This window comes from Gobius niger, assembly GCF_951799975.1.
Source record: "Gobius niger genome assembly, chromosome: 17".
In the NCBI taxonomy this organism is placed as follows: Eukaryota; Metazoa; Chordata; class Actinopteri; order Gobiiformes; family Gobiidae; genus Gobius; species Gobius niger.
This window is the reverse complement of record NC_136868.1, coordinates 6,676,723-6,694,194: the sequence shown is the minus strand read 5'-3', so window position 1 is coordinate 6,694,194 and position 17,472 is coordinate 6,676,723. Positions and strand designations below refer to the sequence as shown.

The window sequence follows — 17,472 nt, the reverse complement described above, 5'->3', positions numbered from 1 at the left end:
TTAGCGCTCACGCCTCACAGCTAGAAGGTCCCAGATTCGATTCCCACCTGGACAGGGCCTTTCTGTGTGGAGTTTGCATGTTCTCCCCGTGTCTGCGTAGGTTTCCTCCTGGTACTCCGGTTTCCCCTACCACTAAAAACATGTACAATTGATTCCCCTCTGGGGCCAGGACTCCCCTGAAAAAGGGATTCTTAATCTCAGTGGGACTATCCTGGTGAAATAAAAGGTCAACAATCAATAAAACAACAACTGACTTATTAAAGTGTCACTTACATTTTAGTCCTTAATAATCATTTAAATTCAAAATAGCCAACATTTATATAATCGTTTACTGTAAAAAAATTTTGTAAATATCCTAAATAATTTCTCGCTGTTTGCATCTTAATTGTGTTTTAGTCAGTGCTTCTGAGATAAGGTGAGTTTCTGTGACCAGTGCATCGAGCGAGTAGCAGCGAGGGAATCGAGTGATTAGCGCTGCGGCTAACGCTAAGCTAACGGAGAAAAATGCAATTGACCTTTGCAGTGGCTGCATTGTAAGCACTGATATTTTCACTGTACACCCACGATCTACCGCATGCCTTAACTAGACGGTTCACATTCACTTCTATGGGCCGCGGCCATCACCGCCATCACACAGAATGGCTCTGTGCCTCTGCGATTTGGAAATCACGTTGTGTAATATTGCGATGAAATTGCAAATGCACTTAATCGTTCAGCTCTAGCTCTAAGCAAAAAATAAGATGCTAATAAGAGCAGTCCTTACTCGTCAAGTGTCTTTCCCACACACACATTCATTTGATTTACATAACGTGAAATATTAAGGAGTCCAAAAGCAGGTCTATAAATCATCCTCACCTGAACCAAGCACTTTTTCTGCTGTTTGCCATTACCCAAATTGAAAAGCTTTAAAAAAAAAGAAAAAATTAAAAAAGCTCTTGCTTAGAAAATGAGGATGAAAACGCAACAAAGAAGCGACAAAAGAGCGACTAAAAAACGTGCTGGAAAAGCAACAAAAATGCCACAAAGACGTGACAAAAACATGACAAAAAAGAGACTAAAACACGACAAAAATGTGACAAAAAAGTCACAATCATTTTTGTGAGTCTTAGCTTTCAAAAGAGACATTACACTGTTGCTGTCCAGTTGAGAAGCTTTCAGATTTGGGTAAAGCCGAACTGGAGAAAATGCACTCGGTTATAGCGGGGGGGAAGAGGTTTAGACACATTTTGAAAAGATGATGATGGACGGACTCATAATCAGGTTATAAATAGGGGGGGAAGAAAAGCGTCTCATGGAAATTACAATTTTTCACTCTTTTTTAGCAGTTTTCTGTCAGACTATTAACATATTTATCTCACACACAAAAAGTCAAGGGTCAAGTCATCGGGTCCATGCTGATGTTTTTTCACAGCAGATTGTTAAATAGAAGCAAAAGCACTCATAGCTAGCCTTAGCATGTGTAGTAGGAAGCTAACGTTAGCTTCCTGGTTAGCATTCTCAGTTTTTTAACTGTTAATGGACTGTTGAACCACTTTGCTCCTCTCCATGTCTCTATCTTTATTTAGTAGAAAAACATAGGCTGTAATTCTGCATTTGCTAAAATAATGGTGGAGAAATGGGAAAATGTTCTGTTTTTTCCTTTGTTTTCCCCCACTGGGCAATTCCAAAGATGCCGTCTGTATCTTTCTAGGCTCAAGTTTTTCCTCTATTTTGTAAATGGATTGCCGACCTTTTATGCTGCTGCACTTAGAGCAGATTAAAGATAGCAATGGTGACTCATTAGGCACATAAGATGACTAATATAGGCAAACGTGCAATGCCCACATTATGCAGCTTAGGCAAATAGCAATGGTTTGATGCATCGATTACACACAACTACTTAGAAGCCAATTAAAGGTGTAGTATGTGTACTGTAGTAGGGTGTGGGATGAGACTTCCTGCCGCTGCCCGAGGACACACAGTGACAGTGGGTTTTGCTTTTTGTCTGCTCCGGTTTCCCTTATGAATCTTTAAAAAAAGGAAAAAAAAACCCTTGCAGAATAGGTTACACCCTCCCTGCACCTCCAGCATCTCCCGTGAACTCTTAAAGCAGCAGACATAAATTTGTTTGTGCTGGGCGGCCTGTCTCTTTCCTCTGCACGCCTGGCTGGACCCCCCCTCGACTGGCTCCCTGATAGCATCGTCCCGTTTGAGATTAGAGCTCGTGGTTGGGGGGGGGCGGGGGGGGGGGGGGGGGGGGGGGGGGGGGGTGACTCTAGCCCCGTCAAAGCCCCCTCAACCGCCGTCCTGGTGCCTCTGTTCCCCGCACAATGCACAAAACAGCCGTCCTGCCCAGCGCGCCCCTCTGCCAATACCCTCTCCCGCATTGTCTCCGCGCCTGCATAATGTGGCCGAAGCTTATGGGGGCTTACGGGAGGGCACCGGGGTTGTCGCCGGGTAGATTTGCAACAGTGGCAAAGATAACCCAACTGTTTTAGGGAAGTAGACGGCTGATAGAGATTGATTCATAGGAGACGGTTTGGACTTCTGGTTATCAGCGGCTGAATGACTTGGCTGTAATCTTTAAACGGGAAAACAAAGATGTTGCTAATGTGTTTATTGTGGCGTTATCTGCTTTTCAGACGCTCCGGGAGAATTAGCATCTTGAATTGCTTACAAAGGCGACAACCACACTCTTAGGTCAGATGGATTCCCAATAGAGTCTGAATGAGTCTGGGAAATTCCTCCACGCTAGACGCTAAACTGCATTTTTCACTCGTGAGACAGCGCTGAACATCTGACACAGCAGCATTTCTGAACCCCCCCCAAAAAAACCTTTTCATCGTGTGCTGGAGGAAAAGTCCCTGCAAACATGTGTGCTTCTGCTCTGTGTGAAAGCATTGAGGGGAAAAAAAAAAAAGAAGCAGTTTTGAAGTATTTCTGAGCTTTGATGTGGCTCGGTGCAGGTGGGCCCCTCTGAGCCAACTCTACGCTTTTTATGACACGGAGTTGTCCTGAGGTGAGTAACGCGGCTCAGATCTGCTGCCAAACATCGCACTCAGACCTGCTTAACACCGCAGAGCAGCGCTAAAGCGAGGCGATACATGCATTTATCAAGAAAGTGCACTCCAAAGTGGTTAAACATTCAACATTCAATGCAATCAGTGTGCCATTTCTTCCCTGACTAGCATTGGTTTTACCTGAAAACATATCTGGAGTGAATCCTGTCGGACCATAATCTCTCACAAGCCTTAGCAACAGACAGGGACGCGCACAGCTGAGTCCATTGCAGACATTCTTTGGCCGGTGCTCAGACCATTATCTCATTATTGATGCATACTTGTGTCTAGTTCTTTAGTTAGTCGGAGTTATGGGCTGTAACTGATCACATGTGATTATACGAATGCTCACATACACAGCCGATGCATGCTTTACATAACTGGAGTTCCTCTGTGTTTACTCTGCGCCGCGCCTGAGTGGACACAGAGCACCGCCAGTCTCCTGCAGCATATGCGGGCTACTCCTAATATGGCCACCAGGGTTACAGTGAATGTATGTGCCTGGGCAACTGTTGAACTGAAGCCTTACAGTGAATAAGTGCTGGTGGTTAATGCCCTGTTTCTGTTTCTGTTTCTGTTGTAGCATGAGCGAAAAGAAATGAATGTCATGATGATTGTGCAGAACAAGGCACTTTTGGATCATGTGCCACTTTATTATTGAATTGATTTTTTGTGCAACCTAAAATAGGCTAGACAAGGGGATTCCAAACTTTTCTCATCGAGGGCGGCATGTTGTAGTGTAGCAGCTTGGAGGGCCACAGTAGTTAATGCAGTCAAACAGGTGCATTTAAGAGATGTTCGAACTGTTCCCATTATCTATATTTAGACTTGGAATCCTAATGCGAGGCCTGTCTCACAAGTAAATACTCGTTTTTGTGGTTTTAACCTCTAAACTCCCACCTCGACTGTACCCAAATCTAAAAGTTTCTCGACTGGACAGCATCAGTGTAATGCCACATTTGGAAGAAAATGTAATTTTTTTGTTGCGTTGTTGACTTCGGTTTTGTCACATTTTTGAAGCGTTTTTGTCGTGTTTTCGGCACAATTTATGTCACTTTTTTCGTGTGTTTTCATCATGTTTTTGACACTGTTTTGTCACTTTTTTTGATATGTTAAAGTTGCTTTTCTAGCATGTTTTTGTTGCTTTATTGTCACATTTTGGTTTCGTTTTCATCCTTGCTAGTTTGCCACTTTTTTTGATAAAATGGGGAAAGTGTGCTCGGTTCAGGTGGGGGTTAAGAGGTTAATCATGTGTAATTATTCAACTAGCAGCAAAAAGTACCATCTCAGGCGGTTCAAGAAGAAACCTCAGGACATCAAAAGTTGTACTGAGAGCCACATTTGGCCCTTGGGTCTCACTTTGGGCAGGGTTAGACAGTTGCTAAATACATTTATGACAATCATTGTTTTTTGTTAAAGAAAGAAACTGCTGTGCACAGCTAAATCAACCATTTTACTGATTGAACTTAAAAGTAGCTCAAATGGCTAGCTTGTTAAAGCAGTACTAAGTAACTTAATAAACCCTTTTCGTAATACAAATGTTATGGGATGATTGGGGGGTCTTTCATCTCCCCCTGGTGTCTCTGGGCAGAAAACCACAATTGCAGCTTCGCTGCCTACAGGTCGGAGGTGCAATACACACTAATGGAATCACGAAGAAGAAGCTAACAGGCTAACAGACAAAGCTAACTGCGGGCTAGCGCCACTTTAAACAGTATTCACAGCAATGTTTGAGTGAAAAAAAAGATTTCCATTGTGTAATTGGATGAACAATATCCCTCTCTCCCTTCGCCTTTTCTGTCAGTGTAGTATTTACTCTCACAGACAAAAAAATTATGACCTCTAGGGGCATGAGTTACTTAATACTGCTTTAAGTTGTAACCCCTAATGTCGCTTTGTCTGTTCCTTTTAATGTAAAATCTATTTTTATTATATTTGCTGGGCAAATGTATTTGAATGTGTGAGCACATTTCTGCCATCATGGGGTATGGTAGACAATAAAACTTTTCTATTCTATTCTATTCTATTCTATTCTTGTTCTTGTTGACTTTACTGTGACCTGGTTTAGCTTTGCCTGTTCTGTTCTGAAATATGCTCAAGAACTTATTCCATTGAAGAATCAGGATGGGTGCCTTAATAAAGCTAATGAGTTTAGTTCCACTGTAAACAGTCCATTTTCTAAGAAAATGGAAAAAGAGCTTCAAACTATTGGTCTGAACTTTGTGGTTTACAACCGGCATGAATAATGGATCAGCTAATGATCTCTGACACAACAGTTGTATGTGTGCAGGTGCTCACTATTGTTCAGGTTTAGTGTGACTAATTTGTGTCACTTAAGTCCTCGGGGGGACCACAGACTACAATGTGGTCGTAAACCTTGGTTCTTGTTGTTGTCCTCATTATGTATGTAATTTGTCCTTTCAGAGTTCCCGTAGACTCCAGTATCTTCAGACGTCGCACTCAGTCGAACACGTCAGAGAGCAGAGTGACGTCTGAATGTCACTGGTCTGTTCAGTCTGTTCACTCAGGCCTGTGCAGCGTAAAACAACGGTCCCGACTCTGATAAGAGGGTCAGGGACAACAAGTGCTTCAGAATTTAAGTGCTTTTTGCTACTGTTTCCCTGCTTTGCTTGTGCCAAGGTTATATTTCTTATGTGACCCTGATATTTGTTTTTTCTAGCTTGAATGATCCAACCATTTTTGACTTAAAGGCACTATACTGAATTTTGCTTTGTCCTCCTTTAGTTTAAACTCAGACATTTGTGGGAGATGCATCTAATTATAAAGCATTTGTCCCAGTGGCGTCAAAGGATGGGACAAATAAAGCACCTTAACAATAAAGAGACTAGATGCAAGTTGGTCATTTTATACTCACTACTGCCACCTCAGGTCTTACACGTAACTGCAGGTTCTATATTAAGCTTGTGCATGACGGCACTTCGGACACAAAATAAATACTCTTTGAGTGACAGTGCAGGTTTTTAGAGGCAGTTGTGGCGTTTTACTCATGTGCGTGAGTGTGTTTCAAAAAGGCAAACACGTAATGCAGCCATTGGAATATTTCTTTGATTACATTTCAGCCTTATTGCCCTCATCTTTATAAACAAGCTTCAAGGCTCAATGTACATATCAATAATTTATGGAAGTTCAGACTTCTGCTGCTGCACATTTGTCTTTTCGTCGTCATTTTTAACTTAAAGGAATAGGCCACTGTTTTTACATACTTAGATATGTTCTTACCTTAGCTTTGACGAGTTCTTTAGGACCTGTCTGATCTTCACCCGTGCCTTCAGTCACGTAAACACAGCGCAGACGGCGTTAGCATTTAGCCTCTCCCTCTCTCCTCTATAGCTCCAAAACTGGTCAAGATAGAAGCTACCAAGCTCTTCCACGTTTTCCCTATTTAAATATGGTTACGTGAAGTGTTACACTACAAAGTATAATTACACAAAATTAAACAATGTGGATTTTCTAAGCAGATAAAAGGGGGAACTATATTGTAAGGCGTAATAAAACCAGTGCAGTAAATCCGTGCAGTAGTCTTCACTTTACTGCGAAGTAATCTTCACTTTACTGTGCGGATGCCATATTACTCCTGGTATTATTACGCCTTACAATATAGTCCCTCCTTTTATCCGCTTAGAAAATCCACATTGTTTAATTTTGTGTAATTATACTTTGCAGTTGTCATTATTTATACTCGCTACTGCCACCTCAGGTTTTATGCATAACTGCAGTTTCTATATTAAGCTTGTGCATGACAACTTTTTGAGTGACTGCAGAAGTTGTGGTGAATCGGTCTGGTCTCATTCAACACATTAGGACATTGCTGGAGTAAGTACAGGGTGGAAAATACCTAATTTTAACATTTTTCCTGGAGTCCCTTTAACTCCAGTAAAGTGTATGCCACCTCTTGGTGCTGGTGTTGTCCAGATCCTCCTAACCTTGATGCTCCAGATTCTCCATTGATGCTCCGGACCAAGATCTAGGCTATAGATCTGGAGAAGTTCTCCAATAAGGCTGTGTAGTGTATTACTCGACAGGTTGACACAGTAACAATGAAACAGTCTACAGAAGTTCATTATCTCCACTTGATTCAGACACTCTTTGTGCATTACAATCGCTTGTCTCTCTCAACAAGGTCCTAGGTTGCAAGTCTTAATCACAATGGGACTTTTCCGGGTCAAATTGTGTGCAGCCACCTGCTCTGTAAAGCACTTCACTACAAAAAGTAAATATCAAGCATTGGCTTAAATGACTTGAATTGAGGAAATGTATCTTGTTTTGAGCGGTTTTCACTCATTTAGACACTTTTCCTGGACCAAGTTTACTTTGCTTGTTTGAGGACATTTCAGACCAGTTCCAGGGTAAATCTCGCTTGAAATAAGAAAGTAAAATTGCCAATGAGATAAGACCAATTTTCTTACCCCATTGGCAAAGAAAATGACCTGAAATAAGGACGAAATGTATCGAAACGAGCCAGAAACATCTCAGAACAAGTGAAATGATCGAGGACAAATGCCCAAGAACTTCTTAACTAGTCAAAACAACTAAAATTTGGATTATTATGCTCAAATTGAGATGTTTATACTGATCTAGTTCATTTCTTTTTGCAGTGTTTCAATTGGCATGTGTACGAGTTGTGCTCTACAAATAAACTTGCCTTGCCAGGATAATACTGGAGGTTAGAAACCAACAGAAATAAATGCAGTTCTTAAATTTCTAGTCAAACCATTGGAAACAGGATGTAGAAAATTACTACAAGAAAAGAACAGCTTTGTCAAAAGATCTTGCAGGAATCCGGATGGTCGCTTAGTGCTGTCTGGGGCACAAAAGAGCTGCAGAAGGTGGAGCTCCTGTGGCCAGCGTCTATTTCTGCCGCAGCCGCTCATATTAAATCATTTAGTAGTCACAGTCCGTGGAGCTTCCTGTGGAGGAAGGAAGGGAGTGGGCGACGGATCAGAGAGACCGACCCTGTGTCTCCTGTCGGCCATGTTTGATCCCCCCCCGCCTCTGTCTGACCCTCCCTTCTGTCTCTCTCCTGTGTGTATCCCGCTGTGGAGAGTGGCTGCAAATCACTTGTGCACGTGTGATATCATTGGTGCTGTGCATTTGTTTTAGCCATTGTCTGTAGACCTTGCATGGATTTTATATAGGTTTATGAGAACTTTGGGACATAGTTATAGTGTTGCAGATATAGAGTTCGGGAAATTCCACAGTTACCATGGAGATCCGCCATCTTTGCAGCTGTTAGCATGCATTTCCATAGACTAACATTAGCTAAAAACAGTATAAAAAGTGGAGGAAAAAAGCTGTGGAACTTTTAAAATCTCCATTAGTTTACAGTTGCAGCTAATCCCATAATGCTTAGCGATATGACATCACATTTCCGAACTCTATTGACTCACTTTGAAAAATGACCAAGGAAAGACTGTAAAAATCATCTGATTTTTTTCATCTAGCTGAATGATTATAGTATTACAGGGCTCATTGAGCTTTTTGAACATTTATGATTTACCTATGTTTTTTTCATGCATTTTTAAAGAGACTAGATGGTCATTTTAAACTCACTACTGCCACCTCAGGTCTTACACATAACTGCAGGTTCTATATTAAAGGGATATTTCAGGATTTTTGACATAGGGCTTCATTTCTTAGTTATCCAGAGTGTTGCTGATTTCTGGAGATATTTTTTTTTTGTGTAATTCATGCCGTTCTTATCTTTGAAGAGCTTCGTGGTGCTAGGCTAATGCAAGGCTAGCGCATTTGTATGGTATCAGCTAGCCTGCATTAAAAACAGTCTGACCCGCTCCACAGTGCACCTGAGGCAAATCACTTATAACGCCAGACTAACCATATAAATGTCTGTGTCCATAGAGTAATTTTTGGAATAACTGACCTGCATCACATGAATGATCGCATTTTGAGGGACTATTTTCTAGCAGATCACTCCGCCGCTGCATAGCTTATACAACCACGAAGCTGATGCTGCTAAAAATAAGTTATTTTAAATGCAAAATGGTTTAAATTATTCTATCGACACAGACATTTATATGGTTAGTCTGGTGTTATAAGTGATTTGCCTCAGGTGCTCTGTGGAGCGGGTCAGACTGTTTTTAATGCAGACTAGCTAGAAATGCGCTAGCCTTGCACTAGCCTAGTACCACGAAACTCTTCAAACATAAGAACTGCATGATTTACAAAAAAATCTCCAGAAATCAGCAACACTCTGGATAACTAGGAAATGAGGCCCTATGTCAAAAATCCTGGAATATCCCTTTAAGCTCGTGCATGAAGGCACAGTTGTGGTGAATAGGTCTGGGCTCATTCTACACATTTGGCCGTTGCTGGAACGTGTAGGGGGATGAAAGTACTTCGTTTTGACACTTTTAAACTCTGTATAGTCCCTTTAAGTAATCCTGCACAATTAAAATCCTTGTAAAAACTTAAAGAGGCTCCATTATGTTGTGTATGCAAAATGTACGACTGAATTGCTCACCCACTTTCCCATTTTCAACATATGCATATTATGTAAAACACTGAATATAGACAGTTTTGCGTATGCTCTGTCTGTTTGTAATATGTTCCAACAGACTTCATATCCAAGGGGCTGCATTCCCCATTCTCTGCACTGCACAGCCTTGCACATGAAACAGCGACAAGTTCATTTGAATACCTTCCCAGAAGCAACAGTTGGTTTCTTCTGAACTGGAGTCTGTGTGCGTAAACACTGTGGCCCAACCTAACGGCAGCTGTTTCACAATTCCCACTTCCAGGACACGAGCGTCTTCTTTCACCAGGCCGCTACGTCACGGATTCTTGGGGAAAAAAAGGAGGAAATGCTTCTCGGGCAGTTTTACTTGCACACGCAGCAACTGAAAGTGGCCGTGCAGGAACCAAAAGCCAAATACACTTTGCTCTATTTGTTTATTTGGAGAGACACGTTAATGAAATGCGTCATTTTTAGAAGAGGTCTCGCTTCTGTTTTCTTACCCAAACATTTCTACGGAGAAAAGGGAACTGACGCAAGAATGTTTATTGATAACCATTCCACAGAGCAGTAGAGCGTTTGAAAACTTTTTGCACAAAGTTTGCAGTGCATCATAACCTTAAAAGGAACTAAAATACAATTCTGGACTAGCTCTAAAACTGAATGCACATTTTATACAGAACCAGGGCTTATGAAACCAGTCCTGGACTAAACATGATCTACAGCAAAGTAGTCTGTGTCCTGTACCTTAGACTAGCTTGAGGCCCTCATGTGTGGGGCAATAATAAAAGTTTCTCTGTGTACTCAACGCTGTTCACCTGACTTCCAGCAGCGCTCGTCCTGTACTCTGTTGAAACATTGACAGTAAAGGGAGTTGGCACGAGCTTCTGCAAAAGGGGGGGCCGGCCCCGCTCTGAGCACGGCTATCATCCACTCCTCCTTCAAAGAACAGAACACCAAGAAATGCAAAGTCACTGCCTGTTACAGTTTCGGTGCAGGTGTTATGCTGAGGAAGGCATTCAAATTGTTCTTAGAAAACGGGCATTTGACGGATCACTGCCCGCTTTGATCGGGTTCATGCAGGATGATAGTGGATTTTTGCAAGTGTCGTAGCCTGAAATAAGTAGAGAACAAACTGGGCAGATGGGCCACTGCACTGAACCACGGAGGAGGTTTCACAAAGTGCTGACACTGTACGCATTATGAACATGATCACGATTTTATCACCATAACATAACATAACATGGTTGCACACTGCACACTGAATATCAAGCATTGGCTTAAATGAATTGAGGAAATGTTTCTTGTTTTGAGCGGTTTTCACTCATTTAGACACTTTTACTTTGCTTGTTTGAGGACATTTCAGACCAGTTCTAAGGTAAATCTCGCTTGAAATAAGAAAGTAAAATTGCCAATGAGATAAGACCAAGTTTCTTACCCCATTGGCAAAGAAAATGACCTGAAATGAGGACGAAATGTATTGAAACGAGTCAGAGACATCTCAGAACAAGTGAAATAATCTAGGACAAATGCCCAAGAACTTCTTAACTTGTCAAAACAACTTGGATTATTATGCTCAAATTGAGATGTTTATACTGATCTAGTTAATTACTTTTTGCAGTGCATTTATATAGCACCTTTTTAGGCTGCTTTAGGCACTCAATTCGATTCACAAGACGACCCGCTCTCCTATGTGTGCCACTGTTGCCCCAACATAACTTAAAGGGGCTAGATGTTGGACAGTTTTATACTCACTACTGCCACCTCAGGTCTTGCGTGTAACTGCAGTTTCTATATTAAGCTCGTGCATGTCGGACTAACACCTTTTGAGAGTGCAGGATTTTAGAGGCAGATGTGGAGAAAAAGTCTGGGCTCATTCTAGACATTTGGACAGAGCTGGAACATGTAAGGGGATGAAAATACATAATACGCATTGTCCCATCAAATTCAAGCCTTTTTGTCAGTGCTGTGTTTGAGTTGCATTTTTTTAATATACATTGTCAAAGTGACTCACTACAAAGACAAAGGCATTAGAACGAGTTGAGAATAAAAATGGTTGGAATTAATTACAAGGTTAACCCTTCGCAGCATGATTGGTATATATTAAACCTGCTTAGATGCTGATGATGCCTCTTAGGATGAGAGTGGAAAAATCCGCGAGTCAGTGCAGATGACTTCTGAAGAACTTTTGTCAACTGATTTTGTAACGTGATGGTGTAATGCTGATGTTTTGTCAGTGGACAGCCGCGTCACCCTTTGTGAAAGAAGTTAATTTCCCAGTAAATTGAACAACATGAAGGAAAGCGCATGGAAACATAAAGTGATTGACTATTTGGCTCACGTGGTTGGAAAATGCATTCTCAAGTATTGGTTGGAACAACGCAAGCCAAGGTGTGTTACTGGAGTAATGTTGCAAAAGAAAGGAGAGGGAAAATGACTGAAGTTAGCAAATTGTAATTGTGGCGGTACTGACTGAATGTGGCACTTATTGGAGACGGGTTTGTGCTTTACTTGATCAGCAGGTGCATTGCTGGAGGGGCCACTGTGCTGTTTGTTGCTGTCATGTTGTTGAACATTGCACTGCTATTTGCTCCTGCCACATTAATGTCATTACGCTTACAGGGGTGGGAACTTATAAGTTGAATATCCTCCCACTCGAGTGTAATTATGTAAAATAATATTAGAAGTACATATATGGATATGGAAAAATAAAAAGCCAAACTCTTCCTCTAACTGAAAAGTCACTGTGCAGTGGGCAACAAAGATTGTTAAACATCCAAATTATTTATACTGTAATTGGATTGAGCATTAAAACAACAATCAAATAAAAAAAAATTCACAGCCTTAATATGAATGTATGTTAAAATGCTGTAAAAGCTACATAACGATGTGAAAAAAGTCATGTGCATATGAACATTGAACTCGGTATAAACAATCAATACAGACGGCATCTCTGGAATCGCCCATATATGGTTGTGTTTGAAAACAGTTAAGGGGGAAAACAATTTGGAGAAAACTTTCTCTAATTATTCAAAAACTACTTAAACAAATGCTGAATTATGAATTTGGTTTTCTACTAAAAAAGATACACAGACATGGAGAGGAGCAAAGTGGTTCAACAGCTCATAAATACATAAATAATGGAGAATGCTAACATGATGCTACATGTTAGCTGCGTGCTAATGCTAACAGCTAGCTAGCGTTAGCTACGACTGCCGTTTTTTCACTTCTACTGAACCATCTGCTGTGAATAAACGTCCATATGGGCCCGATCTAGACTTGACTTTATTTGTATGTGATAAATAAGTTCGTAATCCACCAGGAAATGGATAAAAAAGAGTGAAAAATTGTTTCCCCAAAGATTCTGTTTTCCCCTTTGACGAGGCCACGCCCCCTTCTATGACGAGATGCCGTCTGTATCTATCAAACAATCAATAAAATGCAAAGTTTCACACTTTTGTTTTTGTCATTTTGCGGGTTTGTTGCCTTATCCTGACTTTAAAAGGCACATAATACACATGCTCATAATAAAAACAGTAGATTTCATGCACAAACCACTGCACAGTGTTCAAACTGTGGTAGATATTTTTGATTCAGCCTTATTATAAAAGGTGTAATTCTCCACAATTGCATTAATTACCCGTTGCTGTGTGTCTCACATTGTGTTCATAACCAGGTCACCATAACACTGCAGGTCTCCAGGTGTCACCTCACTCGCCTCCCCTTTCCTTGTGTCCTATTTACCACAGCTCATTAAAGACGACGGCAGCGACCTACGTACAGGACACTCTGTGCTGCCCAGAGCACGACAGGCACATCACAGCACTCAATATCATGTAGAGCAAACACAACTTTATTTCATTTAGATAATATGGTTACATTTGGCCACGACATCTTTTATATAAAGCCATAAAGGGGCACTTTCCATGACCTACATTTTGAGACACATGCTGGACACTGTGGCCTTGAGAGAACATTAATAGGTCAGATTTCATGTGGCAGACAGTGTTCAGCCATAATAAAACATTTTCATTTTTCTGTGCAGGTTTCGTTGTGTGAAGGATGTCGTCAAAAAGCGCGAGCGGTTTGGCGCAGGCACGACGCACGGTTCAGCAGCTACGGATCGAGGCCAGGATCAACAGGATAAAGGTGAGAGGTCAAGGTGAAGGTAGACCTAGACTGGTGTTACGTGATTGGTGAAGGTTAAGGTGTTTATGATCTCAGCCATGACTGACTTTTTTTCTACTCTATGCCTGCCCTCATAGTTTTATAGTTTTAAAGTTTCTATAGTTTATTATTTATCTCCCAAGTTATATGTTATGTCTTTCATGTTGCACAATTACATTAAAGATAATTTTTTGGTTTGTGAACCTGTTCATTGACAATGGTAATAAAACCAATTCTGATTCTGACTCTGATTGCCACCCAGCCTATTTTGATCTTTTTTTAAAAAATTTTCGAACATCTTATGTGCACAAGTTTTCAGCAGTGCTAGCATAATTGATGATTAGAGGGTTTTCTAATCATCAATTACCCTCTCACATGATTAGCTAAGACAATGCACCATTAGAACACTTGAGCGATGGTTGCTAAACATCGCCTCTGCACACCTATGTAGCTATTCCATTAAAAAATCACCCGTTTCCAGCTAGAAAAAGGCATTCGCAACATTAACAATGTCTACACTGTATTTCTGATTAATTTAAAGGAACAGGCCACCGTTTTTCCTCACTGAGATATGTTCTTACCTGAGCTTAGACGAGTTGATACGTACCTGTCTGGTCTTTGTGCCTGGTGAAGAACTTGGTTGCTTCTAACTTCACCCCTGTTTGGAGCTATTAGAATATTCTGGGAGAGGCCAAATGGTTGTTTTGTGTGACTGAGGGCACGCGCACACAGACCAGACAGGTACGCATCAAGTCGTCTAAGCTCAGGTAAGAACATATCTCAGTATGGAAAAGCGGTGGCCTATTCCTTTAATGTTATCCTCCTTAATGCTTTTCTTTGTAAGGGACCCCAAACTTTTGAACAGTAGTATATATAAAGAGGGAGTAGGAAGACGTTAAACTTATATGATCCTACCCCTCATTTCCATACTCTATCCTAACTTAGAATTCTTCAGTATTTAACATGATGGACAACTCTCTTTATATCTATTATACATCACAATCATTCCTCCATTAACAACAGTAAATATCGATCCTTCCCTGCTAACGATGCAACAGCCTCACAAGTGTTTTAACATCATACAGTCGTTGAGTCATGGTCATGCTGCATCAATAAAACAATGTAACTGCTCATCTCAGAAGATTCCCCAGTTTGCATAGATATGATTGGCAGATGGCTTAAATTACTTAAATTGAGGAGATGTACCTTGTTTTTTACTCACTATTTTCATGATCCAACCAAGTTTACTTTGCTAGATTGAGGCTAGCTCATTTCTGACTAGTTGTAAAGTAAATCTCACTTGAAATAAGAAAGTAGAACTGCCAATGGGATAAGACCAATGTTCTTTCCCCACCAGAAAATATAATTACTTAAATAAAGACTAAATGTACTGAAACGAGTCAGAAACATATCAGAACAAGTAAATCCATCCATCCATCCATCTTCTTCCACTTTTCCGTTTCCGGGTCGTGGGGGCGACTGTTGGAGTTGCCCAAATCACATTGCACCAGCCCCTTATGGCTCCTCCTGCAGGTGGTGGGTCCACAGAAGGACGGCCTCACGATTAACCGGGCCTGTTGGTCTCTCATAACAAGTAAATCAATAATCTCAATGATCTTGGTGAAAATTCCAACCACATCTTAAAGGAATAGTTCACTGATTTTCCATACTGAGATATGTTCTTACCTGAGCTTAGACAAGTTGATACAGACCTGTCTGGTCTGTGTGCCCGTGGAAGAGCGCGGTAGCTTCTAACTTCACCCCTGTTTGGAGCTGTAGGAAAACATTGGGAGAGGCCAAATGCTAACAATATCTTTGGTCTTTTTGCGTGACTGAGGGCACAAAGACCAGACAGGTAGGCATCAACTCGTCTAAGCTCAGGTAAGAACATATCTCAGTATGGAAAAATGTTGAACTATTCCTTTAACTCACCAAAACAATGATGCTCAAATTGAGAATTTCTTACAAATTGAGTTTATTACTTGCAGTGGACTGATGGTATTATACTCATACTTTAACTGGTATTTCATCTCTATTTTGCATAAACACATTTCTCTAAATCATCTTGGGGGCCAGAGGTTTTATGCTAGGCTTGACGTTGCCTACCCCTGCTCTATGAGGACTTCAAAGTGCTAGAATATGCATTCATAATTTGAAGTTGCCGAATAGTATCCAATCCACGAACCACTGTGTCCTTTCTTATGCTTCTCTTTGACACTGAGGCTTTAACAACACAACCTCCCCTTTCACACCTCGCATTAGCGCCCTATAATTAACCCAATCACCGTGCTCTTCCTCAGCGCCCCTCTCCTAATCTATTTGTATCCGTCTGCCCCCCTCTCTCCGCAGGTATCCAAGGCCTCGTCCGACCTCATGCGCTACTGCAGCGAGCACGCCAAATACGACCCGCTGCTCATGGGCATCCCGGCTTCTGAAAACCCCTTCAAAGACAAGAAACCATGCGCCATTCTGTAGGCGAACCAGCACCCCTGCAGCTTTCGCCTATATTGACACGCCATAGGCCAAAAGCAAAGGACTTCTCTGCCTTCCAGCTTGTGCACCAAAGTGGATCCAACGGGCCGGCGCAAAGGTCACTCACAGTGGCTTGTAAAAGGACTATAGCTGTGACTTTTGTCTCGCTGTAGCTGTTATCTGAAGTGATCAAGAGGGGCCGTTAAAAAGGGGGGGGGGGGCTGCAACGTGAATTGGGGAGTGTGTTTGGGGCTAATTATCCCAGCATGCCACTCTCAACCCCCCTGATGAACTCATCAACCGCTCACCTCAAACCTGCGAGAGGAAACCGTTTGTGATGTTGCTGATAGTGAAGAGAGAGAACAATATCCTGCGCTCGGACCATTGCGGCTTAATTGCAAAGGACACGGAGTCGGTCACCTGTGTCCGAGCAATGTAGCCAAACGTGAGCTTGTTCCATGATAAATAAATCTGTTCTGTAAACACTTTATATAGCTTTATGGGGTGGCAAGTCATGCAGAAGGTTCCGGCCTATCGTTCGGAGTGTCACGCCCGTTTGTTGTCGACAAATAAGCAATTTTAGCAAGGAAATCTGCGAGCATGTTTGTTCCTATTTGTTCCATTCAGCAACTTCCCATTTTATCATCCCCACCATAACCGAGCACATTTTCTCCAGTTCAGAACCACTTTAAATCTAAAAGCTTCTTGACTGGGGATCACAGCCTATAGGGCAGTGTACGAGCTCATTTGAAAGCTTGAAAGACCGACAAAACTGATCTAAGCTCTTTCCTCATTTTGGTTGCGTTTTCATCAGGTTTTTGTTGCTTTTTTACATGTTTTGGTCACATTTTGTGGCTTCATCACATTTACATTAAGCTGAGAAACGAAATGCGGCAAAAACTGAACGAAAAAAAAGCAATCAATGCATGATGAAAATGCAAGATGATGAAAATGCAACAAAAAATGGCAAAAATCTTACATAGTTTATAGGTCTCAGCTTTCAAATGAGGCATTACGCTGGCCTAGAGGCTGTACGCTCTAGTTAAGAAGCTTTTAGATTTGAGTAAAGCCGAATTGGAGAAAAAGAGCTTGGTTAAAGGGACTAGATGGAGTTAAAACATGTTTAAAATATGCCTTTTCTACCCCCTACATCAGGGGTAGGCAAGTTTGCGTCACGGAGTGCAGATTTTCATCATTGCCAAAACACCAAGGGCCGAACCTCAACATTGTAGCCTAAAGTAAATAACCATTTTCCGCAAATGCCAATGTTTTACATCCGTGGTTCTAAAGTGGTCCGGCTCCGAG

General features: G+C 41.5%; 1 protein-coding gene across 1 annotated transcript; it reads left to right on the top strand.

The window, feature by feature from the left end:
- Positions 1 to 13,573: 13,573 nt before the first annotated feature.
- Positions 13,574 to 17,051, top strand: gng12b (guanine nucleotide binding protein (G protein), gamma 12b). Its single transcript, XM_079575029.1, has 2 exons — positions 13,574 to 13,677; positions 16,045 to 17,051. Exons 1-2 carry the CDS (start codon positions 13,591 to 13,593, stop codon positions 16,168 to 16,170), a joined length of 213 nt encoding a protein of 70 aa, XP_079431155.1. The 5' UTR covers positions 13,574 to 13,590; the 3' UTR covers positions 16,171 to 17,051.
- Positions 17,052 to 17,472: the final 421 nt, after the last annotated feature.

Excerpts from the sequence above, each read along its gene's own strand:
- gng12b (XM_079575029.1), top strand. The coding sequence starts at position 13,591 with ATGTCGTCAAAAAGCGCGAGCGGTTTGGCGCAGGCACGACGCACGGTT. Across the intron at positions 13,678-16,044 it reads CCAGGATCAACAGGATAAAG|GTATCCAAGGCCTCGTCCGA; the intron begins GTGAGAGGTCAA and ends CTCTCTCCGCAG.